General features: G+C 48.2%; 1 protein-coding gene across 2 annotated transcripts; it reads right to left on the minus strand.

Annotated features, from left to right (window-relative positions):
• LOC139051752 (uncharacterized) lies at nt 1-23,268 on the minus strand. 2 transcript variants are annotated; one of them, XM_070528751.1, is made up of 5 exons: nt 22,727-23,267; nt 17,246-17,376; nt 15,591-15,788; nt 3,449-3,691; nt 1-269 (listed from the first exon to the last, which is right to left on the minus strand). In XM_070528751.1, exons 1-5 carry the CDS (start codon nt 22,830-22,832, stop codon nt 264-266), a joined length of 684 nt encoding a protein of 227 aa, XP_070384852.1. In that variant the 5' UTR covers nt 22,833-23,267; the 3' UTR covers nt 1-263. The 2 variants fall into 2 exon arrangements, with proteins under 2 accessions (XP_070384852.1, XP_070384851.1); XM_070528750.1 differs by lacking the exon at nt 1-269 and having other exon boundaries at nt 2,474-3,691; nt 22,727-23,268.
• Between the last annotated feature and the right edge of the window lie 2,754 nt (nt 23,269-26,022).

The raw sequence follows: 26,022 nt of genomic DNA on the forward strand, positions 1-26,022 counted from the left end.
TAGCGGGGGAATTAATCATTTATTCGCGCAGATCATTTCGTCAAAACTAAAATTTGTCAAAACGAAAATAAACAAACAAAACAAAACAAACAAACAAAAACAAACAGAAACAAAACATTTACAGCATGGCCTAAACATCAGCCTTTACAACATCATGCGAATCGGGTTTCCGCGTAGCCGTGGCTGCCCTGCGCAGAGACCGTCGGAGGAATCCCGTCGGGAGTTTCTTCTCAGGCCCCTTGAGTGGAGCCTGTGATCCCTCTTCATGACTGAGAAAAAAAGGACAATTAGTACGGCATTAATCAGGAAACTGCACGCCTGAAAAGGCGTAACAAAAAAAAAATTGGAGGACGCTTAAGCTTCGCCTTCAAGAGTGGGACGCGACAGCGTTCCCGTCGACCCGCCAAGGGGTATAAGACAATGCGCTACGGCACAGCGATCACTTAGGATGCGCCCTGCATCGGACTTAGCGCCCACCTATCACGCGGTGAGCGTCGAGCAACGCAGCGTTCGGCGCGGCAACGAAACGTGCGCCTGAGCGAACGGAACGAACCAAAGAACTCGGTGTCTCGGAGGGGAAACGATCTACGCCAGCCAAACGTCGTGATCGGCACGGGCAGAGAGATAGATAGTAATCTAAACCGGGAGCACGGCGAAGCGTCGTCAGGGGAGAGGGAGTCCCGCGACGCGCCTGGCAGCGGTCCCAATGCGCGCGCGGCGCGCCTCCTGTCGGGGCAGCGCCGTACATTGAGAGGAGGGGGTCTTCTGTGTTTGCCGCAAGATGGCTCTGCGTGTGCTGAAAGCGCAGAAGAAATTCAGCGGAAACGCACTTCGCAACTCGTGTAATTGTGACTTCTGTACGTTACATGTTCATAATTACCGATATACACCGCAGTATAACTTGCCACGGCTCGTTTCGAAGGCAACACCGCATTCACTAGAGGCGCGTTTGCACCGCTTGGAAGCATCGAACTCGTGGCTGAGTGGTAGCGTCTCCGTCTCACACTCCGGAGACCCTGGTTCGATTCCCACCGGGCCAATCTTGGAAGTTGCTTTTTATTTATGAAGCGCCTGCCGTGATTTATCGCTCACGGTCAACGCCGCCGACGCCGACACCCGACACCGACGACACCGGATTTTCTGCGACACGAGCTCCTTAACGCTATCGCGTTAAAACGAGTATTTAAAGCGACCGAACCAGCGACAGCGCGGCTTGCCTATGATGCTGGAGGCTACGAACGCGCCAAAGGCATGAGTACTGGGGCCATTCGCACCATTGCGTCGTTTGGCAGGCAGTTAAGGCGAAAGCCTTTCTAGGCTCACGGTGAAGCTTGTGTCATCACGCGATATGAAGCCAGATTAAAGAGTGAAAAATGACTGATAGTGACAGTGAATGATAAAGTTATAACAGATTGGTCTATCTATAGACATCTATAATACAGGGTGTTTCAGTGAACGCTTTCAAAATTTTAGGGGTTCCCTGTGGCAGATAGCTCAATTCTAGTTTACGAGCCGGTTTGCTCAATGCGACGGACACGACTCGCACAAAAAAAAATTGAAATGCAAAATTATAATTCAAAAAAATTCACCAATAAAATATTATGGGGTTTTACGTGCCAAAACCACTTTCTGATTATGAGGCACGCCGCAGTGGAGGACTCCGGAAATTTCTACCACCTGGGGTTCTTTAACGTGCGCCTAAATCTAAGTACCACAGGTGTTTTCGCATTTCGCCCCCATCGAAATGCGGCTGCCGTGGCCGGGATTCAATCCCGCGACATCCTGCTCAGCAGCCCAACACCATAGCCACTGAGCAACCACGGCGGGTAATTTACTAACTTAGCTAATTATGTTATGACCCATATTGCACTTTAAAAATTCTAGCAGTGGACTTCGCAAGGCGGATCCATTTGGAGCGAAATCTGAGGACGACACCAGTCTCGAGATATAAATTCCCGAACTTTGCGGAGAAATGCATTGGCGTTTCAGGGCATGAAACGACGTTTCTTTAACAAATTAACGGGAACGCCAATGCATTTCTCCGCAAAGTTCGGGAATTTATATCTCGAAACTGTTGTCATCTTCAAAATTCGCTCCATGTGGATCCGCCTTGCGAACTGCACGGCTAGAATTTGTAAACTGCAATATGGGCCATAATGTAACTAGTTAGAAACTTAGTGAATTTTCATTAATTAGTCGATTGTGGGACTCAATTTCCTGCGCAAGTATTGTCCGCCGCTTCGAATAAACCTGCTGATGAACTAGAAATGCGATATCTGCCATAGGCAACTTTTAAAGGTTCTTTGTTTGCTGAAACACCCGCTACACAAGAAATTGCACTAAGCCGTCCATAATGTACAAGTAATCGCATTAGAATAACAACTTCGCATACGAAATGCAAATGAATGCAGGTTGCACATCAAAATTGGCAAGGCACCTTCGCAATGCTTATATGACACCTTGCATTACATAGAATGAAGCAGCCAATGAAGCAGCAACATCCTTAAGTTGCACTGGCAGGCACACTATACATGCGCTGGTTCAGGGTTTTGTTGCCAGCGGTGGTGTGCTTTGTTATTGCACCCACCGCGTCTTCATCACGCATATGAATTATAAACGCAAGACTGGCATCCCCTACAAATAGGAGAAGTCCCTAACCTCCGATTAGCGGCAACTTCCGCATCCTACTGGAATTACCTTGGGCAGAATTGCTCAACGCTTGTCATTACATCCCAGCGCGTCAAAAGCAGATGGAGTTAAAGACTTCTGCATCTGGAGTGCCTTAAATCGACGGCACTACTACGGTGGGTAATTAGAAATCCATTAATGTCGTGCCCTTTAAGGCGACAACTGCACGGTTCGAAAGTATTAATTCTCACACAGCTCGGGAGGTTTAGAGGCAGAATGCTTTTATTGTGTGATCTCACTTATACGAGAAGGAAAGGCAGTTGACGTCTCATCCGGTTGCAGTGCCACAAACACAGTTCGGCGCTTAAAATGTTTGTAGAATTGTCCGCTGTGAAGTGAATGAAATGTAATGGAAGTACCAATGAGGCTATTCAACTCAGAAATGACAGTTCTGTACATACACAATGCGTACGAAAAGGAGGCTGTCAACAGAGAGGCAAGTGCCCCACATAAGATGCCATAAGTAGGACTGCACGATCAGCTTTTTATTTATCCGCACTTTTGGGTAGAAAAGAAACCCATGCTTACCTCTGCGACTTCGGCTGAATTCCAATGAATTCCTGTTGGTTTACAAGATCACTCGGAACAGTTCAACCAGCAATCAAGCAATGGGGTACGATAAATTACCAGAGATTGAATGTATAGAAAGTCCGGGAGTTTAACCAGAGGGATTTCTGGTTCGCTACCTGGCACGGTAGGAAAGGGTAGCAGGGACAAAAATAAAGAAAAAATATGCGAGCTCGACAGCGCTCAACCATACCACCGAACAAGGGCTGGAGGTGTAGGTGACACCCGCGAGGAAGGAGGCGAACTCGCCACTGCTCTCGTCTTTCGAAGGATCCTTGCTTTTCTGATGAAAAAGTACGTCCCGGAGTCGCTGCCAGCGTTGCTTTTTCTTGAAACGTGTTGCCGAAACAACATGACTCCGGTGCGGTGAACCACTGTCCCACTCCTCGGAAAGTGTGAAGCGCTCGTTCGGGTCGCACTTCTGCTGGTACGGGGGCTGCGACGAATTACGGCAAGAAAATGTTGCCGTTAGCTGAAAACACGAAATATTGGGAGGAATCAAGCAGGAAAGGTGAAGCGGTATGAGCCTTGGAAAAGAAGAAGACGCGCAGGAGTCTGGGTTCAGGAGAAGAGAAGAAGGAAGTGAGAATAAAATGGTAGACAAGATGGACACCAGTTCCATAGCAACACTTTCCGTCTATTGTATCCTTTAACTAGGAACGCTACATTATTTTGGCGCAGCCGACAGCGGACTCCAACATATGGGTGACATTTTTCCTTGAGGAGACCTCCGCAGAGAAGATCTTTTCGAGATACCAAGCTGAAGATGAACCAGCGGTGGAACTATTTAACGAACTCAACTCGGCAGAACTCGTGAACCTGGTTTTAGAGAAGGCTTCCATGGACACTGATGAACTACGTCGGAAGGGTGTTGTGAAAGTGAACTTGCGTCTGGCGATCTTCGACGAATTAGTTCTGCAACCGATGCGTCCAAAGGACTCTGGATTACAGTCGTCGACGGAAGAGGCGAGCCTCGTTTTCAAAGCTCTTCGACTACAACAAGAACAGATTTCGCAACAGAACCAGCTGGTGGCATCGCTTATAAGTTCTTTAAACGCTGAGAAGCCGCTGACTAATTTGTAGAACCCGATGCGTTCGACGGCATGTCTTCAAGTCCAGAAGGTTGGCTAGAATTCTATGAATATGCCGCTGGGAAGAACAACTGGCACTCTAATGAGGACAAGATTACTAACGTGCGTAGTTACTTAAGCGGTGTTGCACGGAAGTGGTATGATTTGCACATTATTGAAGAGGCTGGCAACTCTTGGAATCAGTGGAAAGAAAAATTTTTGACGACATTCCGAAGCAACCCAGTGCAAAGGTGGGATGCCGCGCTTAATTTCAAATTCAAGCAAGGCTCCCTCGTCGAATATTTCTTTGACAAACGCCGCCTTTTAGAGCTGGCCGAGCCTATGCTTCCTCCTTCTGCCGTAGTAGCACTAATAATGCACGGACTGCACGCGCAAGTCCTGAAGCAAGTGCAAATACGGTCACCTAAAACTTTGGACGGGCTCCTGGAGTGCCTTCACGACATACCATTTACTTCAGAAGAAAATATAAGCGCTCGCTCAAGCAGTCACTTCACACGGTCCGGCGCGGATTGGTCAAGCCGTAATCAGCGAGAACCGCGCCGCCTCGCAGGCGGCACAGAGAACTTGGGTTGGCGCGCTCCCACAGGTCGGGTGAATAACGTCGACAGCGACCCTGTCCCCCTACTTTCGGACTAGAGGGGCTCGCCGTGTAACTAAATGACACAGCTAACCTAATTACGGCTCTGTAGTGCATGTTTCAGCGTTATACCATCCTTGTGAGCACATTTCGATAACCTTGCAAGTCTCAGAAAACTGAGTAGAAGTAATTGTAAAGAATGACTTGTCATCTGGAATAGGTATGAAAAAGCAGCGGGTAAGACGGACTCGCCGTTTGTACGCATGGGCATTTGTACAACTAGCATGTGTGTACTATCCGAAATATAATGAAAGGAGCGGCACTAACTAAAACAAGGTAACTACCAATAAACGCTGGTATTCTGGAACAAATCAAGAAGCGTTTGCAGCATCGCTCACGACGATGTGAAAAACATTCACAATTTTAGAGCGCAGCTCCTAGGCGCCCGTTCCTGCGGCGAGCGTCGGCATCCTACTTACTAACCGAGCGAACGAGCACAGCGCGAGATGGAAGACGGAAACCGAAAAGAGCGCGAAGAGGAGAGCGCGAGGATGAAAGCGCAGGAGGAGGGTGCAGCGGAAGCATGAAGCGGAGGGGATGATGAAAGCGTGAGGAGAAAATCGTAGTGGAGTGCATGGCGGGCTTTGCGGCGACGATGGCTACGAGATGACGCCAGAGTAGCCCGCGTCGTGTGCATGGATCCGTACACAGGAACGTAGAGGCGAGCATGGAGGTGGATAAGGCACGTAATGCTAAAAGGAAATTAACGGAAGATATAGACTTCACTGCAAAACTCGCGAACAGCCTCGAACAAAGAGTCGAAGCAGTAGAACAAAGAATGACAAGCCTTGCTAAAAGCATAGAAGAAACATGCAACACAATACAGTGTTTAATGCAGGAAACACTCAAAGCCTTCCATCACATGCTTAAAACCGAAATCATCAGCACACTACCCACCTTAGGCAGCAACACAGAAACTCCGCAATCCTCGCTCCCACCATTGAACATGGCTACGAGTCATGCAGGATAACCTCACGACGGGCACAGCATCGCCACAGATGCGCCCGACGCCAGGGCATCCCGCAGAGGGAATGGTAGAATAAGTTCGGATATTACAGTGGAACTGCAGGTCGTTTGCCAAAAAGAGGGAGGCGCTGCAGTTTGCAATGGCGGACCTCGACCCCAAGGTCGATGTCATCGCGCTACAGGAAACAGAATCCGCAATCAAAATAACGGGATATACCTGCTTTAATGAGCTCTCGACAAGCAAGAAACCGACTGCCAGAACAGCCATTTCTGTGCATGGAAACATAACCGCAATGCAAATAGACTTAAAAATCGAAAATCTGCCTACATCTTTGTGCAGCTAATGCCCCAAAACAGAAAGCGTAAATGCCTCTGTATACTAAACATATATAGCCCGCCAAAGTGCAATACTATCACCTTCCCCACAATCATGAGAAAAGCGAGGAAAGAGGCGGCACAAGTCCAGCTCATCGTCCTGGGAGATGAATGTAAGCCATACCATGTGGGGCTACCCGCGAAATACTAAGAAGGGAATGTCGATACCAAATGGAGCCAACAACCACGATTTCACCCTGCTCATAGATCCCAAGCAGCCGACACGTATTGACAACAGCGTGCCACGAAACACCATTCCCGATCTGATCTTCGTCCGGCAAGTGGAGGGAGCGACGTGTCCATTACAGGCCTCAATTTGGGCAGTGATCATTATGTCCTGAAAATAGAATACCTGCACTGGGGTATAATAAAAAGAAGAAACTGCTCGTCAAACATACCAAGTGGGACCAGATTCAAACGCAACCGTCAGGCAACAACGAAGATTAAAGACCTAAACGAAGCGGATGGCGCAGCTCCTCCAAGAGGCGAAATAAGCCACGATCGAGGCGCCCACCGGGGAAGATGGCCCCAGGCCCGACTCTAAGCTGATCAGCCTCTGGGGAAAGCAGCAGACTATCCATGCAGAATGGATGAAGCCCAAACGTAACCGCACACTCAAACTAGCACTGGCCCAGGCTGAGGCGGAAGTACTGGAGTATTCACGCGAACTAAATTCGGCTCAATGCATGCAGCTGTGCAACAGGCTAAATGGCCAGCTCGGCTCGAAGAACCCCTGGTTCTTGTTTAGACATTTGCTCGATCCAGATAGCAGCTGAGGGGTAACAGCCATGAAGGTCAATCGGCTCCTTCGTGCGCATCCGGCCTCGGAGCAAGAGATCATACAGGAGCTCAACAGCCGCTATTTTAATACAGAAAGAAATGAGGTGGCGTACGCAGAGTACACTGTCGAAACGAATGGCAGCATAGATTTCGACATAACCGAGGCTGAGGTGAGAGCTGTGCTCGCCGATCTAAAAACCACCTCGGCGGCGGAGCCGGACGGCATAACGAAGAAAATGCTGCGCAACCTCGATGACCGGACAATTGGAAGCCTAAACGGCTTCTTCAATCAGGTGTGGCGCACCGGGGAACTACCACAGCTGTGAAAGGAGGCTGCCGCAGTCTTCATTCCAAAACCTGGAAAACCGCTGCAACTGGAGAATCTCCGCCCTGTCTCACGTCATGTCTGGGCAAACCACTAGAGCACGTGGTTTTAACACGCCTCGCCGTCCATGCAAGACATGTAAATGCTCAAAAGGGACGTTGTGGATGCCGGAATCCCGGGATCAGTGCGCACGATTCTAGGGCTCGATGTGCACAAAGCGTTCGAGAACGTCAGACACGAGGCCATACTCGGAAACCTATCGGACATGAATGCCGGGGCACGGGCGCAAAGATACATTACTGCCTTTCTTCGCGAGCGGGCAGCCACCTTCAACATCGGAGGTATCAACAGCCCTCAGATCAATCTCGGTGATAGGGGTACACCCCAGGGTGCAGTACCATCTCCTTTGCTTTTCAACTGTACAATGAGGAACCTACCCAAAGAACTTAACAAGATCCCGCTCATCCACCACGCCATCTATGCGGACGATGTTACCATTTGGACGAGGCAAGGCAATGCCGCAACCGTCAAACAGGCATTGCAAACAGCAGCCGACACGGTACAAACCTTGTGGCCGGCAACAGCCTCAAATGCTCGTCTACCAAGTCAGAACTGTTTATTGCCGGCAAAACAACGCAGGCAATCAACTACACTGCAAATCGTAATCGGTAGAGAAGTACTTCAGGTCACCACCATCAGAGTACTGGGGCTCTTCCTAGAGGAAAAGAACTCGTGTACAGAAACTATGAAGAGACTGGCGAGCACCTCTCTCGCCAGATAATTGGGCTGCTGCGACGCATTAGTGGCCGCAAGTTTGGACTCCAAGAGAAAGATGCATGTAGGCTAATCCAGGCTTACTTGGTCTGCAGGATATCATACACATGACCTTTCCTTCAACTATAAAAGATTGGCCTAGCAAAGAACGACATTTCACTGCGTTCACCCGAGAGAGTAGCCGCCGGACTTCCCACATGGGCAAGCAACTAAAGACTGATGCAGTTAGGACTCCATAACACCGCCACGGAAATCGTGACAGAGCAGAGAGCGGCGCAGTCGTGGAGGCTGTCATGCACACTGTAGCAAGGGCATGAGATGCTACAACTCCTGAATCTCCCCCTCCCTTCCACAAGCACATACAGGAACCACCAAGAGTGAAAATTCCGAGAGACATTAGGAACAAACTGGCCATTCCACCACACCCGAAGAACATGGGAAAACACACCAAGGGACGCCGACACGCACGCGCGGAGTCCCTTAAGAAGACTAGTAGACAAACCGGTCACGTATGTGGACGCCTCGCCTATGGGGAACGGCTCATATTCGATGGCGGCTGTGGACAGAACGGGGCGGATCCTCCGAACCGAGGAAATCGCAGCGAGGTCTATCCTATAAGCGGAAGAGGCCGCCAGTGCTAGTGCAACAGCAGTTGCAGGGACGCTCTTCATAGTATCGGACTCAATGTCAGTGATTAAAAGCTTCAGATCGGGCCAAGTAAGGCAAACCGCGGCTGAAAAACTACAGAGGCCGGAAGTAAGCATCAGGCTTCTCTGGGTCCCTAGCCATGAGGGAAACACCGGCAACGAAGCTGCCCACCTTACAGCCCGCGCAACTACGAACCGGGCCGAGGGGCAGCCTCCTCCGGAGGGCCCTGAAACACTGTCACTAAGTTACGGAGATCGCTTCCGTCGGCAAAGAGGAACGACAGATTTACCCGCCTCCATGCGGCGGCCTAAACAGACAATAGGCCGTGACCCTGCGGCGTGCTCAAACGCGCAGTGTGCTCAGCCCCAGGAGACTAGCGGCCATACTGAAGGATGACAGCGTCTCAACATGTACGTTTTGCGGCTTAGCACAGGATCACATTCTATGGAGATGCGACCGCCCCCCGCCCCCAAATGAGCTTCTGCGGCTAGCCCCCTCACCTGAGGAATGGGAGAAAGCGTCGAGAAGTGTCGACTAAGAATCACAGTCCAGGCTGGCGGAATGGACGGCGAGAGCTGCGGCCCCCTGGGACCCGACCTAGCCTCCCCCCCCCCCCATGACCAGGCTTTCCCTTCCCCGATTATTATATAAACTTGTTTCCTTCTCTTCCATGGAAACAAAGCAGACGACGCGCAGGTCAGGCTGCGGCGGCTGCTCTGAATCACACCTACGCGTTAATCACGTGCTGTCTCTCGCCATCTCCCGATTAGCGAGGCAGTCGCTCCACACTTCGCTCCTTCTGCAACGTGCAGCAGGAGACAAGTTGTCAACGGCGGCCAATATATATCAAAATAAAAGACGTACAGCTGCGCTCAAATTTCTGTTTAGGGAGTACCGTAGTCATACGCGCTTTTTTTATTTTTTTTTTGTATGGGTGCGTAGGCCCATGCCAGCATTAGCTGTTTCAGCTGCTCGTCAGGACGTGCTCAAAAGGTGCGGTGATAAACTGTCACCACCAATGACGCATAATTTTGCCGAAGTATTCGCCGCATCACCGCGTCGTCCGGGAAGACACCTTCCACGCCAGCGCTCCACAGCGGCCTCGATAGAACCGAACAATAAAGGATGTTCGCAGGCTTTTTCACCGACGTGGGATGCATTTAGAAGCGGGCTGCGTTCCTCCGTGATTCAAAAGGATAGAAAGGTGTGGAGTGGGTATGGTAACATGATCTTGAATTGTTGCGGGAAATGACACGGACAGACTAGATGCAGACAGAACGAGCGCTAACTCTCAAACAAAATTTTTATTGGAACTAACATATATACATATATATACACACATACATACATATATGTGCACACATATATACATATATATAGGCGAGTGTAAACACCTCAGCCTATGAGCGTGACAAGGTCTAAATACATCAGATAAACATATCAAGAGGTAGGCAAGCCAAAAAGAAAACAACAAGACACTACTTGAGATTAACACACGTGCGGGGAAGATATTGAAATTCGCATTCTAACAGAGACAATGATGCGTGGCAAACGCAAGTCGCTTCTAATTTATTTTTTTAGCTGGGCGTTTTACCAATTTCAAAAGCTTCGCCTAGGGAAAAAAATGCACTCCTTGAATTTTCTTCTCATTCCGAACTTGTTATGCCGGGGATAGCTTACTCAGCTCTTAGGTCTGCCATTGCTAAGTCATGTTTAATCATCATCATCAGCCTGGTTACGCCCACTGCAGGGCAAAGGCCTCTCCCATATTTCTCCAACAACCCCGGTCATGTACTAATTGTGGCCATGCAGTCTTTGCAAACTTCTTAATCTCATCCGCCCACCTAACTTTCTGCCGCCCCTGCTATGCTTCCCTTCCCTTGGGATCCAGTCCGTAACCCTTAATGACCATCGGTTATCTTCCCTCCTCATTACATGTCCTGCCCATGCCCATTTCTTCTTGATTTCAACTAAGATGTCATTAACTCGCGTTTGTTCCCTCACCCTATCTGCTCTTTTCTTATCCCTTAACGTTACACCTATCATTCTTTCCATAGCTCGTTGCGTCGTCCTCAATTTGAGTAGAACCCTTTTCGTAAGCCTCCAGGTTTCTGCCCCGTAGGTGAGCACTGGTAAGACACAGCTATTATACACTTTTCTCTTCAGGGATAATGGCAACCTGCTGTTAATGATCTGAGAATGCCTGCCAAACGCACCCCAGCCCATTCTTATTCTGATTATTTCCGTCTCATGATCCGGATCCGCGGTCACTATCTGTCCTAATTAGACGTATTCCCTTACGACTTCCAGTGCCTCGCTGCCTATTGTAAATTGCTGTTCTCTTCCGAGACTTAATCTGCAGAAAACTAAAGTAATGCTTAATTTTCAGACCCACTCGTCTGCTTTGCCTTTCCAGGTCAGTGAGCATGCATTGCAGTTGGTCCCCTGAGTTACTAAGCAAAGCAATATCATCGGCGAATCGCAAGTTACTAAGGTATTCTCCATTAACGTTTATCCCCAATTCTTCCCAATCCAGGTCTCTGAATACCTCCTGTAAACAGGCTGTGAATAGCATTGGAGAGATCGTATCTCCCTGCCTGACGCCTTTCTTTATTGGGATTTTGTTGCTTTCTTTATGGAGGACTACGGTGGCTGTGGAGCCGCTATAGATATCTTTCAGTATTTTTACATACGACTCGTCTACACCCTGATTCCGCAATGCCTCCATGACTGCTGAGGTTTCGTCAGAATCAAACACTTTCTCGTAATCAATAAAAGCTATATATAAGGGTTGGTTATATTCTGCACATTTTTCTATCACCTGATTGATAGTGTGAATATGGTCTATTGTTGAGTAGCCTTTACGGAATCCTGCCTGGTCCTTTGGTTGACAGAAGTCTAAGGTGTTCCTGATGCTATTTGCGATTACCTTAGTAAAGAGTTTGTAGGCAACTGACAGTAAGCTGATCGGTCTATAATTTTTCAAGTCTTTGGCATCCCCTTTCTTATGGATCAGGATTAGGTTAGCGTTCTTCCAAGATTCCGGTACGCTCGAGGTCATGAGGCATTGCGTATACAAGGTGGCCAGTTTCTCTACAACGTTCTACCCACCATCCCTCAACAAATCTGCTGTTACCTGATCCTCCCCAGCTGCCTTCCCCTTTTGCATAGCTCCTAAGGCTTTCTTTACTTCTTCTGGCGTTACCTGCGGGATTTCGAATTCCTCTAGACTATTTTCTCTTCCATTATTGTCGTGGGTGCCACTGGTACTGTATACATCTCTATAGAACTCCTCAGCCACTTGAACTATTTCATCCATATTAGTAATGATATTGCCGGCTTTGTCTCTTACCGCATACATCTGATTATTGCCAATTCCTATTTTCTTCTTCACTGTTTTTAGGCTTCCTCCGTTCCTGAGGGCGTGTTCAATTCTATCCATATTATACTTCCTTATGTCAGCTGTCTTACGCTTGTTGAATAACTTCGAAGGTTCTGCCAGTTCTATTCTAGCTGTAGCGTTAGAGGCTTTCATACATTGGCGTTACTTCATCAGATCTTTCGTCTCCTGCGATAGTTTCCTGGTGTCCTGCCTAACGGAGTTACCACCGACTTCCATTGCACACTCCTTAATGATGAATACAAGACTGTCGTTCATTGCTTCAACACTAAGGTCCTCTTCCTGAGTTAAAGCCGAATAGCTGTTCTGTAGCTTGATCTGGAATTCCTCTATTTTTCCTCTTCCCGCTAAGTCATTAATCGGCTTCTTATGTACCAGTTTCTTCCGTTCCCTCCTCAGGTCTAAGCTAATTCGAGTTCTAACCATCCTGTGGTCACTGCAGCGCACCTTGCCGAGCACGTCCACATCTTGTATGATGCCAGGGTTAGCGCAGAGTATGAGGTCTATTTCATTTCTAGTCGCGCCGTTCGGGCTCCTGCACGTCCACTTTCGGCTATCCCGCTTGCGGAAGAAGGTATTCATTATCCTCACAGTATTCTGTTCCGCAAACTCTACTAATAACTCTCCCCTGCTATTCCTAGCGCCTATGCCATATTCCCCCACTGCCTTGTCTCCAGCCTGCTTCTTGCCTACCTTGGCATTAAAGTCGCCCATTAGTATAGTGTATTTAGTTTTCACTCTACCCATCGCCGATTCCACGTCTTTATAGAAGCTTTCGACTTCCTGGTCATCATGTCTGGGTGTAGGGGCGTAGACCTGTACAATCTTCATTTTGTACCTCTTATTAAGTTTCACAACAATACCTGCCACTCTCTCGTTCATGCTATAGAATTCCTGTATGTGACCAGCTATATTCTTATTAATCAGGAATCCGACGCTTCGTTCTCTTCTCTCCGCTAAACCCCGGTAGCACAGGACGTGCCCGCTTTTTAGCACTGTATATGCTGCTTTTTGTGTCCTAACTTCACTGAGCCCTATTATATCCCATTTACTGCCCTCTAATTCCTCCAATAGCACTGCTAGACTCGCCTCACTAGATGACGTTCTAGCGTTAAACGTTGCCAGGTTCATATTCCAATGGCGGCCTGTCCGGAGCCAGTGATTCTTAGCACCCTCTGCTGCGTCGCAGGTCTCACCGCCGCCGTGGTCAGTTGCTTCACAGCTGCTGGGGACTGAGGGCCGGGGTTTGATTGTGTTGTTCATATGGGAGGTTTTTGGCCAAGTACTGCACCAGGGTTGTCAATCCTGCTCTGGTGAGGGAGTGCGTTACCGGTTCTGGTCACCGGGATCAGGCCACACTCCAGGCCTGTTTTATGCAATTTTATCAACACGCGGATCTTTTTTTTTTTAAATCCGGTGGAAAATTGCCGGCACCGGGATTCGAACCACGGACCTCTTGCACGCGAGGCGGGTGTTCTACCTCTACGCCACCGCTGCACCAAGTCATGTTTACACAATATACAACAAAGTTTTTCACAAGAGATAGATAGGTTCGAGAAGGCTGGTTATCCTGTGCATTTGTTATCACTAACCTGCGAAAAGCTTTTGAAATGGGTAAAACGCCCCGCTAAGAAACAAAAACAGAGAAAGGAAAAAACGTTTGCTGTGGTGCCCTATGTACATAGGTTGCAACATGGTTTAGGGATGTAGCCAATATCAGATATGACGTCAAGGCAGTTGTCTCGGTCCCCCGCATATGTTCTATCATGTGCCGCATGATAAATAGGAAACTTGAACAGGGTGGCAAAAAAAATGATTGCGGCGTTAGACGCGTGTCGCTTTTTGTGCCTTGTAACACTGGTATAGTTTATCAGATTCCACTTTAGTGCCGGAAAACTTGCATTGGACAGAGCAGCAGGTGTATGAAAATTAGACTAAATAGAACACAAACAATCACTTAACAACCCTAATACTTCACATCTAGCGACGCATTGTTCTGATTGCGGTTGTAAATCTTTGTTTGAAGACACAAAGATTCCTTCAAGACACAAATGCCAAACCACACGGGAAATAATCGAGGCATTCCACATTAAAAGACTAGGAGAGACTTGCGTTAGCCAGGCATAACTGCCTGTTAGAATGCGAATTTCAGTATCTTAAAATTAAATTATGGGGTTTCCCCGCCATGGTTGCTCAGTGGCTATGGTGTTAGGCTGCTGAGCACGAGGGCGCGGGATCGAATCCCGGCCACGGCGGCAGCATTTCGATGGGGGCGAAATGCGAAAACACCCGTGTACTTAGATTTAGGTGCACGTTAAAGCACCCCAGGTGGTCGAAATTTCCGGAGTCCTCCACTACGGCATGCCTCATAATCAGAAAGTGGTTATAGGACGTTAAACCCCATAATTTAAATTATGGGGTTTAACGTATTTGCAATCACATCTATAGACATACATATAGATACATACATACAATTTCGTTGAGAGTTAGCGCTCGTCCTGTCTGCTGCTAGTCTCGGTCTGTGTCACTTCACGCTACAATTCAAATCATGCCTCCGAAATTCACTACTTGCCATAAGTGACGTGAAAAGGTCCCTAATAGGGAGAGGGACCGTGATACAAACGTATTCTCGAACTACGAGTGAGCTTTGGTACGGTTTGTGTTCACAAAGCAGTCAAGAAACGCTGTTCACCATTTCCTCTGTTAAAGTAGTTTTAAAGCTAAGCTTTTTAAAGCGAAGCTGCGTTTGTGCCAGCTGATGCCTTGCTGAGAATACAGCAACTTCAACTACCCACTATATATGGATGTTGGCATGTGCAAATGGGCATGGGAGCATTCTTGGAAAATCCCGCAGAATGTACGTGATACCGAGTAAACAGGTGCCCGAATACACAAGCAGAACAAGACGCAAGAAACGAAGTCGGCAACAAAAGCACCGTAGTGCAGAGAAAAGGAAAGGTTAAGTGAACGAAATGAGACCACAACATGCATTGTGTAACGAACGGTGAACTGCATAGAAGTAATGGCATTTCAGTAAACATACAATATCCATTCGCAAATTGATCGATTTGAACAGGCTCCCGGGATCCTGCATATTTTTTTAATAATTTATACAAACTTTTTTTTTCGACCAGGTAGCCTCACTGAGCGTATTCGCAATGTCGAAGGAAGAGCGACATCGATGGGAAAGGAAAAAGGTCAAGGCGCGACAGCTACTGCACAATTCAGAGACCAAAAGCCGCGATAATTGCGTAGTGAAGGAGTCGACTTGAATTAGCGGCCTGCAGGTGCATACCGTGGTGGGCTCTTAGTTCGGATACATTTGATGCAAAGACTCACCTTATAGGTGGCTGTCCCACGAGAAGTTGGTGGTAGCGGTTGCCGCAGCGAGTACAGCGGCGGCGTGGCAAGCCCAACCCCCGAGAACGTCATGTGGCAGTGCAATGAGCCGGACGATAGAGACCGACTGCGGGGTGAATGCTTGACTTCTACTTCTTCCCAGGGCAGAGCCGTGGGTACCCTGCAGAGCTGTTCGCGCTGTGAAGGTGCAAGAACATCAAAGCGGCCACTCTGCTTGCGACTTTGAGCTATAAGAACAAGCCGACACATCGTAGTTGCCACGTATTATCGTAGATACCGATGGTGTTTTCAGAAGATACGTATGAAGTTACAAAAAGAAAATAAAACCTATTTTTCCGATATTTAAATCGCCTCTCAGTTTTTTTTTTCTTATATGTCAAAATTTATACTCGTACACCCATAGTTCCTTTACAATTCTAGTGCCCCAACCATTACAGAAATGACGTTCAGCAACAGGCAGCAAGTACTCTCCACACGTCCAGCTTTAGCAATACTGGAAATGATCACGAAAACTTAGGAAAACGTCCCTCAGTTCTTGCGATACAATCGATCGCTGGAGTCTTTCAGTTCGTTGGTATAGTGTTGTTGGCAACGGAGCACGCCGAGCTAGTTTGGCAGAGGGTTGTTTACCTCCTTCAGAACCTCTACCCCCGCCCCCTCTTCTCAGATGGGTGGAGCTACAGAATGGAATCTCTGGCATATCAGTCGCTTTTGTAGGCAGCTAATAATTAAAAGCTAACTGAACTTAGAGCTCACGGTAATGAGCTTGCAGCACACACACTAATTCCACCATCAAAGTGAAACGAAAAAGGCAGCGAAGGGAACGCGTCTGCATCAACAAGGTGTCGAGTCACGAGTAAATGATTGAAAGCCAAGGGTACTACGAACACTAAGAAAAAAAAGAAAAAAACTATTGTGCAGCGTGCAAATGCAGCAGGTAGTCGAGTGCTATACAACGAAAGTGCGAGTGTTCGGCACCAATGTGGTATTCAAATACCCGAATGCTGGTTACACGGACGCGCCAGAAATAAACAATTACGTTGTCTGCAGACATCTGCTCGCAAGGGTAGATCACTTAGTTTTGAGAACTCGTCTATTTCCCGCGGTACTCGCGAAGAGCATCACCGTCGAAAATGTTTTCAAAACATCCTCAAGAATGAAACTTCTTCATGAGGAACGGTCATACTTATGAAGCGCCCATTTGTGGCTACGTGGATACAAAAAAAGAAAAATCGAAAGTAATTAGTATTACACTCGGCGAGAACTTTCCATAGCAGCTGTTCAAACTGTTACTCGAAGTGGCTCATGGAAGGCACACGGAGCCACTATAGATCACCTTGAAATCAAATAGAATGCGCGAAAATGTATACTAAAATATTTTCACAAACGCACTGTTTGCATGGGCCAGCGTTAACATACCCGGCACACATTTTGTCCTTTGAATGAGACTTCACGGATAAGTGTATACCATCCGTAATGCACTCATAATTGAACCAGGCTGAAGGTGGAACTACAACCGTTGCACATAGCGGTCTATGCTATAGATAGCGATGACTAGTAATTATAAATGCAGTTATAAATGTAATTATAAAAGGTGATCGATGCTCGAGTACACGCTACTGATGCGCACGTACCCTCATCCGCTGCACATACTCCCAAAGACGCAACTTCTTAGCTCTTGCGATCGTCTTTCCCCTACGTTCTGCGAGCTTGTCGATGCGGTTGAAGGAAAATTCGAGAAGCTCCTCCATGTGGACTTTCTCCTCTGCGGACAAGCAATGAACACAGTTGGAGTACGAGTGATTTTTATTTTGATTACATAACCTCATATGCCTAAGAGCCATTGTGTAGGGGGGGGGGGGGGGGGTCAAATACAAAAGTCTATACAAAGTAGGTTAACAATAGAAGAATATGACGGCAAGTACAGCAAACCCTGTCCAGAACGCTATAGAGGAAAGAAGGGGCCATATGACAACGGCTGCCTTGTTACAGGTATAGTCATGCGATTTATGATTGTACCCGAATTAGGATTGTAGCAGCGTGTCCAAGCCGTGTCGCATTCATCGGGGGCACGTTAAAGATGGTCAAATTATTCGGTAGTCCTCTATTACGGCGTGCCTCAATCAAAACGTGGTTTCGGCACCGAAATTTGGAACAGAATTGTACCAGCATATACCGGGCGTCCCAGCTAACCTGGACCAAAATTGTTAAAAAAACGAAGAGCGCCAGAGAAGTACCAACTGCATAATAGCGGTAACTGCGTGTACTTAGCAGTATTTTTCTCATCACTAAATATTGTTTTTATTTGGCCAACTTTCATTATTGCTTGAATCTCAATTATAACGTTGTAGATCGCCTCAAATAACCTCGGATGCAAACATTTCTTAAGTGCTAAAATTTGCCTTCTCGTCTTTGCCGGTAAAGAACGAAACTGCGCGAAATACGAGAAAATGTGACTCCAGTCCACGCCGTGAAAGTAGTTGACCAGCGAAGCTGTGGTACCACCCGAGTCGATAGACCTATGTGACGTATCCTTGAATTGGGTCCTGCCGAGCCTGAGCACGCCGCCGTTGTGCATATACGGCGGCGCTGGCATCGAGGCACCCTAGCTTGAGCGTAGCAACGGCGCCAACATGCGCTCCTCGCCACGCCGTAGACGCTTCTCGAGCAAAAATGGCGCTGAAGCAAGGCTCGAGGGCCCACGTGATGCTATTAGGCCAATAGCGACGCCATGGCGGCCTCGGCCAGAGCGGGCGAGGAGGAGGAGGCGGCATTCTTCAAAGCGTGGCACTACTTTACGAAGTTTAAGGGGTTTTAGGAGGCAACCACTGAGAGGCCTCGCAGGGCTCGAGGAGGTGAAGCGATGGGCAGGTGTTTTTGTGCGGCGCGCCGTTTCGAAAGATGGAATCCACTCGTCCCTAGCTCCAGTGGGAGCTTGCACGAGAATTCGGTCAAGGAATCGGTGGCCACGCCCGCCTCCTCCACCGCCACTGCTTGCGCAGCATATCCGCGTCTCCTGCTGCCTCACCGACACAGTTGCTTGCAGACCTCGCAACCTACCGCTGCCACCACCTTAAACATTCACGTCCGTCACCCTGTATGTCCTCCAAATGTACGTACTTCGCAGCGAGTGCTCTTCGATTTGTCGTCCCGGATTGGCGCAAAATTGTCCGAGTTGCTGCGCACACCAACGCTCTTTGGAAATTTCTACCGTTTTCTTGGCCGTCACTGCCACGAGATAGTGCAATATCGGGCCGCGGCGCGAGCAGCGGCGGAGCAGCAGGCTTTAAGCACTCCGCATACGTGGGCCGATCCTGAAGATACTGCGATTCCCGGGCCGACCCGCTGCCGAGGTGCAGTTCGCCATTAAGGGCCCTACATGCAGCTGCGCTGCTCATCCTTCACAGAGTGGAAAGGTACCGATTTTTTTTTTCTTCCCCCACAGGCCGGCGGCGCCACTGGCGCGGAGAACACGGCGCGCGCCTCCCGCTGTGATTGGTTGAGTTTTGGATACGGAGTTTCGAGTTTTTGGATCCAAGTTCCGCTGTGAAAAAGAAAAAACGCGATGGGGCGCTTGCGCGACTGGTATTGTGCTGTGCTCGTGTGTAATGGGTGAATAAGCCCGACCACAGCCCGACTGTGGTCACGGGGAAGTGACTGGGCGCTACGCTGGTTGTGGGCCTCGGGGCCTTCGGCTCATGTCGCATAATAGAGGAAAAGCATGCCACTGACCGAGCGCTGACGATGCGATAAAGCGTCCAAGACTGCGAAAGAGAAGGAAACGGCTTTTTATTCAAGTGCAACGAAGGAAAGGGCGGAGCTCGTGAGAACTATGGAAGGCGACTACCGCTACAGTAATGTGCGCGTTGGGTAAAAATGACCTGAGAAGTTCCTACGTCGGGTGAACTCATCCAAACACGAGAGCGTAAATTTGCACAGTGAAACTGTGGTCATGCTTGCTCGTCGATTGCACTCAGCGAAACAGTAGTTGCGCAAGCACCGCATCACGTGGTTTTTATGTATTTCGCAGGTCTTTGTTTGGCGAAAACCAGGTAACTTTCAGCACAAACAAACTACTTCAATCCCAGGTTAATTAAGGCGCTCTGCAAATTTATAATTGGCCAAATGAAGACTAATTAGTGATAAAACAATAGTTGTAAAGAACACACGACTACCGCTAATATGCAGTTGGTACGATAACCCAGAGATCGTTTTTTTCTTTTGTTTTAAGTCTTGGTCTAATTTAGCTGGGACACTCGGTATGCACCTTGTGCTGAAGCTTTCCGCAGTTGGCAGTCGCACCAGAACAGAGCCTAGCGAACGGGTGGGGACAAAAATGGAAAGGATGCGTTAGACGGCTTTAACACCTCCGATCGCATTTCACAAGGCTATCCACAACGTGCGTTCCAGAAAGCATACTACATAATTCGTACCGCGCATACAATCTGATTACTCAAAGTTTGTTCAGTTCAGTTTTATTCCTTAAAGGCCCCCCATTTCAGGGGGTGTTACATAAGGGGTGGAATTACATTTGTAGTGAGGAAAACAAACAGCGATGGTGATTTAACATTGAAGGTGATCTGTTACACGTTCTTGAAAAGCAGGTGTTGAAACGATGGCGACGATGTCATGGGGTAGGCCGTTCCAGTCCGTGACTGCTCGAAGAAATAACGAAGCTGAAAACGTAGTAGTACGTGATAGTGGGCGGGCAACATGAAGGGGATGACTGGTGCGGTGAGATATGCGTGATGCGGCGGCGATATACGGTGCGTGATTGAGAGGAGAATAAAATAATGTGATAAAGGGTGAGGCTAGCAATGCGACGACGAAAAGAGAGGGGTGACAGTCCGGATGTAGCTTTCAAGGATGAAACACTGACATCATATGAGTATGAGGAATGAATGAATCGGGCAGCACGGTTCTGCACAGCTTCCAATGCTAGAACATAACTTGCTAGAACATAACCAACGATAACATGCAAGTTTCAATGATGCAGGCGCGTCTCGCGCTGAGCGGTAACATGAATTTGTTAGAGGGGGAAATGCAATCACCGAGAAAAGGATAAATAAGTACACGTGCCAATATGCGCAATAATATGCTACGCCATTCGCATCGCTCGCTCTGCCAGGGTTATCTGCGTAGTCCTGTTTCCTAAAACGCGGCGCATTAATAAATGTAGAATAAGATAGGGAATCTGCGATGCGCTGTCAATTTTTAATGGGAAGCATTCTTCCAGTGCAGCCACTGCATAACGGGCGAGCATATCACCGTTCTATTGAGCCGATCGCGGTGGCAGTGCAGTCTGAAATTATGTGCCACAGGAGCAACTATAGGTATGTGCCACTGGGTTTAAGTTTGCGATTTTATCGAATTATTGGAAATATTCCGTATTATTCAGACAGTTCGACACAAATCATGAATGTTTCGAAATATGTAAACGTCAATCACAAGAAAAAAAAGGGGGAATTATTAGCACACGCGAGGTGTAAAAGAGGCAGAGGCGACGATCGCGAATACTTGAAGCTGCGCGGCCTCGCTAGATCGTGGCGGTGCGCGATGGGACCTCGCAGAATACAAAGGCACAGCGCTAGCACTCGTGAAGCGAACAGCGTAGCAGACGGCAATCAACCGGGTAGAACCTTTGGTCGATTGCAAGGAGTGCCGCCGATCTTGCTGATAAATGCGGTGCCGTTGACTGGTGTGTGGATGCGCGCGAGAGTGTGTGTGTGTGTGTGTGTGTGTGTGTGTGTGTGTGTGTGTGTGTGTGTGTGTGTGTGTACCACGACGGGCCTACAAAAACGAGGCGACAACACACAGTGCCAGGAATTAAGTTGTTAGGCATCGCTGGACATGTCTTATTTTACCGTGTCGTGAGCGCGGTGCGCCAGTCATGGACTATAGTGAGAAAGGATTTTATCGATTAAGTAGAAACGCATTGCAATTGCCATTTCTCTACATTGCTAAGCTGACAAAGTGCAAATGAAGGCAAGCATTGCAAAGAAACGGCAAAACGTCGATAACCCGCGAGAGCGGAGAACGTGAAAGCAACTGGAGAAATCCGCGAAGCTTGACTATGCTTGAGCGCTGTACGAGGCGGCGCAACGTCGACAGAAAGCTACGCGTGAATAAATGCAGTGCTATGCACGGGACTTGATCCGCCTGGGAAGCTCGGTGGCTATGCTTTTCTACAGCTGGAAACGAGGTCGTGGATTCGATTACCAGCGGCATTCCGATGGGGCGGAGTGAAAGAAGACTCGTGCCGAGGGCGCACGTTAAAAAACCAAGATTAGGAGGGGGAAAAATGGAATCCTGAGCTTGCGAGCGAGCGCGGAGAAGCTTGTGCAGTGCAGTGTGCCGACGAGAGTAATTTGCTTTGATGGAGTGCGCTAAGAATGCAGTTCTGTACGCGGTCGTAGATACCATACATTTCGTCCCCATACGTGCTGTCGTGAAGCTTACGTCGGGGCAATGAGTGGTTTGCACTGTACCATTCGACGTAAAGCAGAACACTGTATTCTTAGGCTTCACTTGATGCACATTGTAATTTTGAAGTTAGGGTATTTACCAAGTGCTTTTACAGGTAGAGTACCGATTACGACACAATTCGATAATTACTCGTATGTTACCGCAACATGCGGAAGCATTTTGTTCGCTTGGCGGGAAGATGGCACGAAAACTGTACAAGCCAGCAGCAGTCTTTTCGTGACTCCCACTTGCTTTGCTATCTCCGCCTTGTACTTTTCCCCCGAAAGCTGCACACTTTTCTATGAGAGATGCCGTCGTATAAGGCTCCGAATCTATATTGGTACCGAGCGGATCTTTGCTGAAAGCCGAAACCTTAATTTGCTAGTGCTCTTCCCTACATGCGGCCGCCGAATTTAGCAAGCCCCAGCATATCCACTTCGCCGGCCGTTTAGCTCTCTTTTCCTCTCATATTAAGCTCGTCGTGAGGGTATAATATTAGGCCCGAAAGGGTAAGAAAAGTCACAGTCAGCTCGTTTACTCGCCCGGGTAATCAATAGACAACCCCTACAATTTGCTTGCCTTCCGCAATTTCGACCCGGTAGCAAGGACAAGACGGCACGCTATTGTGGAAAGCCTGTTGTTACGCTTACCGCTCAGCACCTCGATGACATTCTTGTCGACAGAATCGGTGAAGGCAGCTGCATTGCTGCCCTTTGGCGCCGGTGAGACGTGCAGCCAGCGCAGCATCGATTCCATTGTCGATGCACTGTTACTGATGGTATTAATCCCACAGCGCGGGACTACGCGAGCGCGTGAATTTAAATAGATTTTTCTCAGGTGCCGTACTGCAGCGCATGCGCATTACATGACTCGCGAATTTTGACTCTCGGCGCATGTCTTACATCAACGGTGGGCTTCTGCGTCGTCAGCCATACGCTTTTCGTGCTTCGTTTCATCTGTTACGTGCAAATATAGAGAGTGTAAGGGTAAGTTGTGTGGTTGAGTACCGATGATTACCGCCGTGCTTATGAAGCGCGTGAAACGGTAAGCGTTGCACAATGACGTATATCATTTTACTTTACGTTTTGTTGTACAAAGCAATGAAGTCTGTATGCTACCTCAATTCCGAGAGCAAGGTGTAAATAGGTTCGTGGCGGCAACGATTTAGGAGCAGCTGCAAGGATGCATTATGGCGATAGCACCGGAAGACGAAAGCGCAATAATCGATTAGACGATTATTGCGCTCTCCCAGCAAGGGTACTTGCGACGCGCTATCGCTAGTCTCACGGAATGCAACTCACGGGCCATTGGCGTTGAAAAGAGCACAGGCAATCCTGTCTCTGCAATTAAAGATGACAATCCAGTGCACGGTGCACTGTATCTGCCTTTTGAACGTCTCTGTTAGAACTGACATAAAACTACAAGTTACAGCTTGAGTGATATTGTGAACAAACGTTTGCAGAAGGAGTCGAAAGCAATATTTTTACAGCGGAGCTGTTTTACGCTAGGTTCTCGCGGTTTGTGTGCGTAGGCAAAAAAGATGGCGGCCACCCCAGAGCTATAGCATAAAGCAAAAGCGTATCACCTGGTATGCCCTAGCTGTGTTTAATCGTGAGAAGTGTCAAAACGTACTGTGATGAAAAAAAGATGTAGAAGTAAAACCGGAATACACACTGTTTAGTATGGATTTCAGTTTGATATCACGGGCTCTGTAGTCGAACCATAGAGAAAGAAATTCATTGATATCACGGGCTCTGTAGTCGAACCATAGAGGGCTCTATTCTGGACACGCATGGCGGCTGCACAGCCGCCATTATCCGCCATGTTTAATCTCTTATTGGCTGTGGCGAGCTCACGTGCCTTGAAATTTTTGCCGGGAAACGGAAGTTTTGCGAAATGTCATTTTGCGTTTTCATCAAGATGACGAAACGTGACGTGGAGCTGCAAATTTTATGGACTAATACATTTTTTTGGTCCTTGGCAGATATATTGTGATGTTAGCGCTTCAAAAAGAATGTGTGCAGAAGCCAGTGCAATGCATCTGCAATTGCGCGAATATGTGGTGGCGATTCAAGATATGCGCCATGCCAGCTTGCTGATTGGCTGAAGGAATATCTTGTGAGGAGCGTCACAGGAAGGGCTGTTTCGTAATCGTCAGTTTGACGATGCGTGACGTTGCACTGGGCCGCCATTGCTGAGATTTTCCGCCATAATTTTTGCTGCGACGAGCCGCGCGAATTATGCTAATGAGCAGCCATATGCAATGGCAGCCGAGAGGAATGCGTATCGCCACATTTTCCCCGTCGTTTGGCGCCACGAAAATCTTTTGTTCATAACGCGTGCTCATAGTATTTGCATCGCTCTCGGGTGGTGTTGGCATTTGTGTTTGGGGCCATCGTTTTTTAAAAGAACGCGTTTATACGAAATAATATTGGTTGAATATAGCAAACTTTCAGCAATGTTGTCCACTTTTCACTGCTGCATTTCTATTGTAATCGAGATTAATACCTTTTCGCACAATCAGACGTTATGACAACGGCCTCTTTCTAATTTATAAAAAGAAATGTACGCAAGGTGGCGCCTTGAAGTTTCCTCCCGCGGTGCGAGTAACTAGCGAAATGAACAAGAGATGGCAGCGCCGGCGCTTGCGTCGCGCTAGTGGTTATCTCTGGCGCCCGCAACGCTATCGGTGATATTCGGCCGTTTCTGAGCCAGCCGAGTCGGGCTGAGTCACTTGCGTTTCACGAAATAGCGATAACGTGGCCTAGAACGTGCACGCATCACCACTGGTAGGTCGCGTATGTTGTCTCAAGCAAGAAAACAAGGGCATTGGCGCCAACATGCGATGACTCATTGCATTTTCCGGGGACACGCATTTTAGCTATTGAAGCAGACGACGGCTTGTACGCAGCAGACGACGGAAGCGCGAAGCGTTTTCGACGGAACAATCATACGCTTTGAGATAGCTGCTTTATTTTTACTGCGGAGGAAAACTGTTTTGCTTTACCGATAACGCTACATTCAGTGCCTTCATTTCAGTTTCATAGGCGAAACGTCAAGATGGCGTCACGTTACGTAAGCAAAACTGGGCCACCGGCGCCATTTTGTTTGCGTCGCGCCTACGTCACGCACCGAAGAAAATGGCGGAATGTCCAGAATAGCGCCCAGAGAAAGAAATTCAACAAGAGGGGACACTCTTCGAAAACTGGCAACAGGAAACACGTCACGCCTAGTTTCAACTCCATCCGTTAGTTAGCTCTGACGCGAGCATCAGAAAAAAGGATGTGAAATAAACTTCCAGACAACGTTTTATTTTTTTTATTCTTGCCCACTAAAAGTGAAAAAGTTTTGCGTGTAAATGAACTTATACTTCGCAACTTCTTTTTATTGCGTTGCCTTGCAACAAGCTAGCGGCACGCCAGACGCGCGTGCATACGTCATGCGCCAGACAAGCCGCAGGAGTGAGCGAGGCCGGCTGCGCATGTGAAGCTCGCGTGCTCGGCGACCCGTCTGTTTTGGATGTAGACCGTTTTTTGGGCTCCCGGCGTTCTCTCGTGTTCCGTCTGCATTTCGACACGGCACCGCTGCACTGCTGGACTACAGCAAGGTGAGGAATTTTGTTTGACAGTCTGCGACGCGCTTCAAGCACATTTAGGCTTACTGCACAAAACTGAACCTATATAGTGACGCAGTTATCGAAAAACAGCTCCGCAGTTCAAGCCCAGTTAATGAGCTAATTACTCGTACTAGGAGATGTTTGCGACGCTTTCTATGAGCCCAAGCATTATGATAACTTAGTTCGGTAGTTTTTGGGCACGCTCGCCGCACCTTGCTTTCTGACGAAAAGCACCTTGGCCGTGTGACGCAGTTTCGCGTGTACTGAATCTTACCGGGACAAGTTTTGGCGCTTTCTCTGACCCCAGACATTATGGTAACTAATTTCACT

This window comes from Dermacentor albipictus, unplaced genomic scaffold (genome assembly GCF_038994185.2).
Source record: "Dermacentor albipictus isolate Rhodes 1998 colony unplaced genomic scaffold, USDA_Dalb.pri_finalv2 scaffold_14, whole genome shotgun sequence".
NCBI classification, from domain to species: Eukaryota; Metazoa; Arthropoda; class Arachnida; order Ixodida; family Ixodidae; genus Dermacentor; species Dermacentor albipictus.

Coding starts and splice junctions, on each gene's coding strand:
- LOC139051752 (XM_070528750.1), bottom strand. CDS start 22,832: ATGGAATCGATGCTGCGCTGGCTGCACGTCTCACCGGCGCCAAAGGGC. Junction 15,789..17,245: donor AGTATGTGCAGCGGATGAGG/GTACGTGCGCAT, acceptor GCACCTTCACAG/CGCGAACAGCTCTGCAGGGT. Junction 3,692..15,590: donor GTGGGACAGCCACCTATAAG/GTGAGTCTTTGC, acceptor AATTCGTCGCAG/CCCCCGTACCAGCAGAAGTG.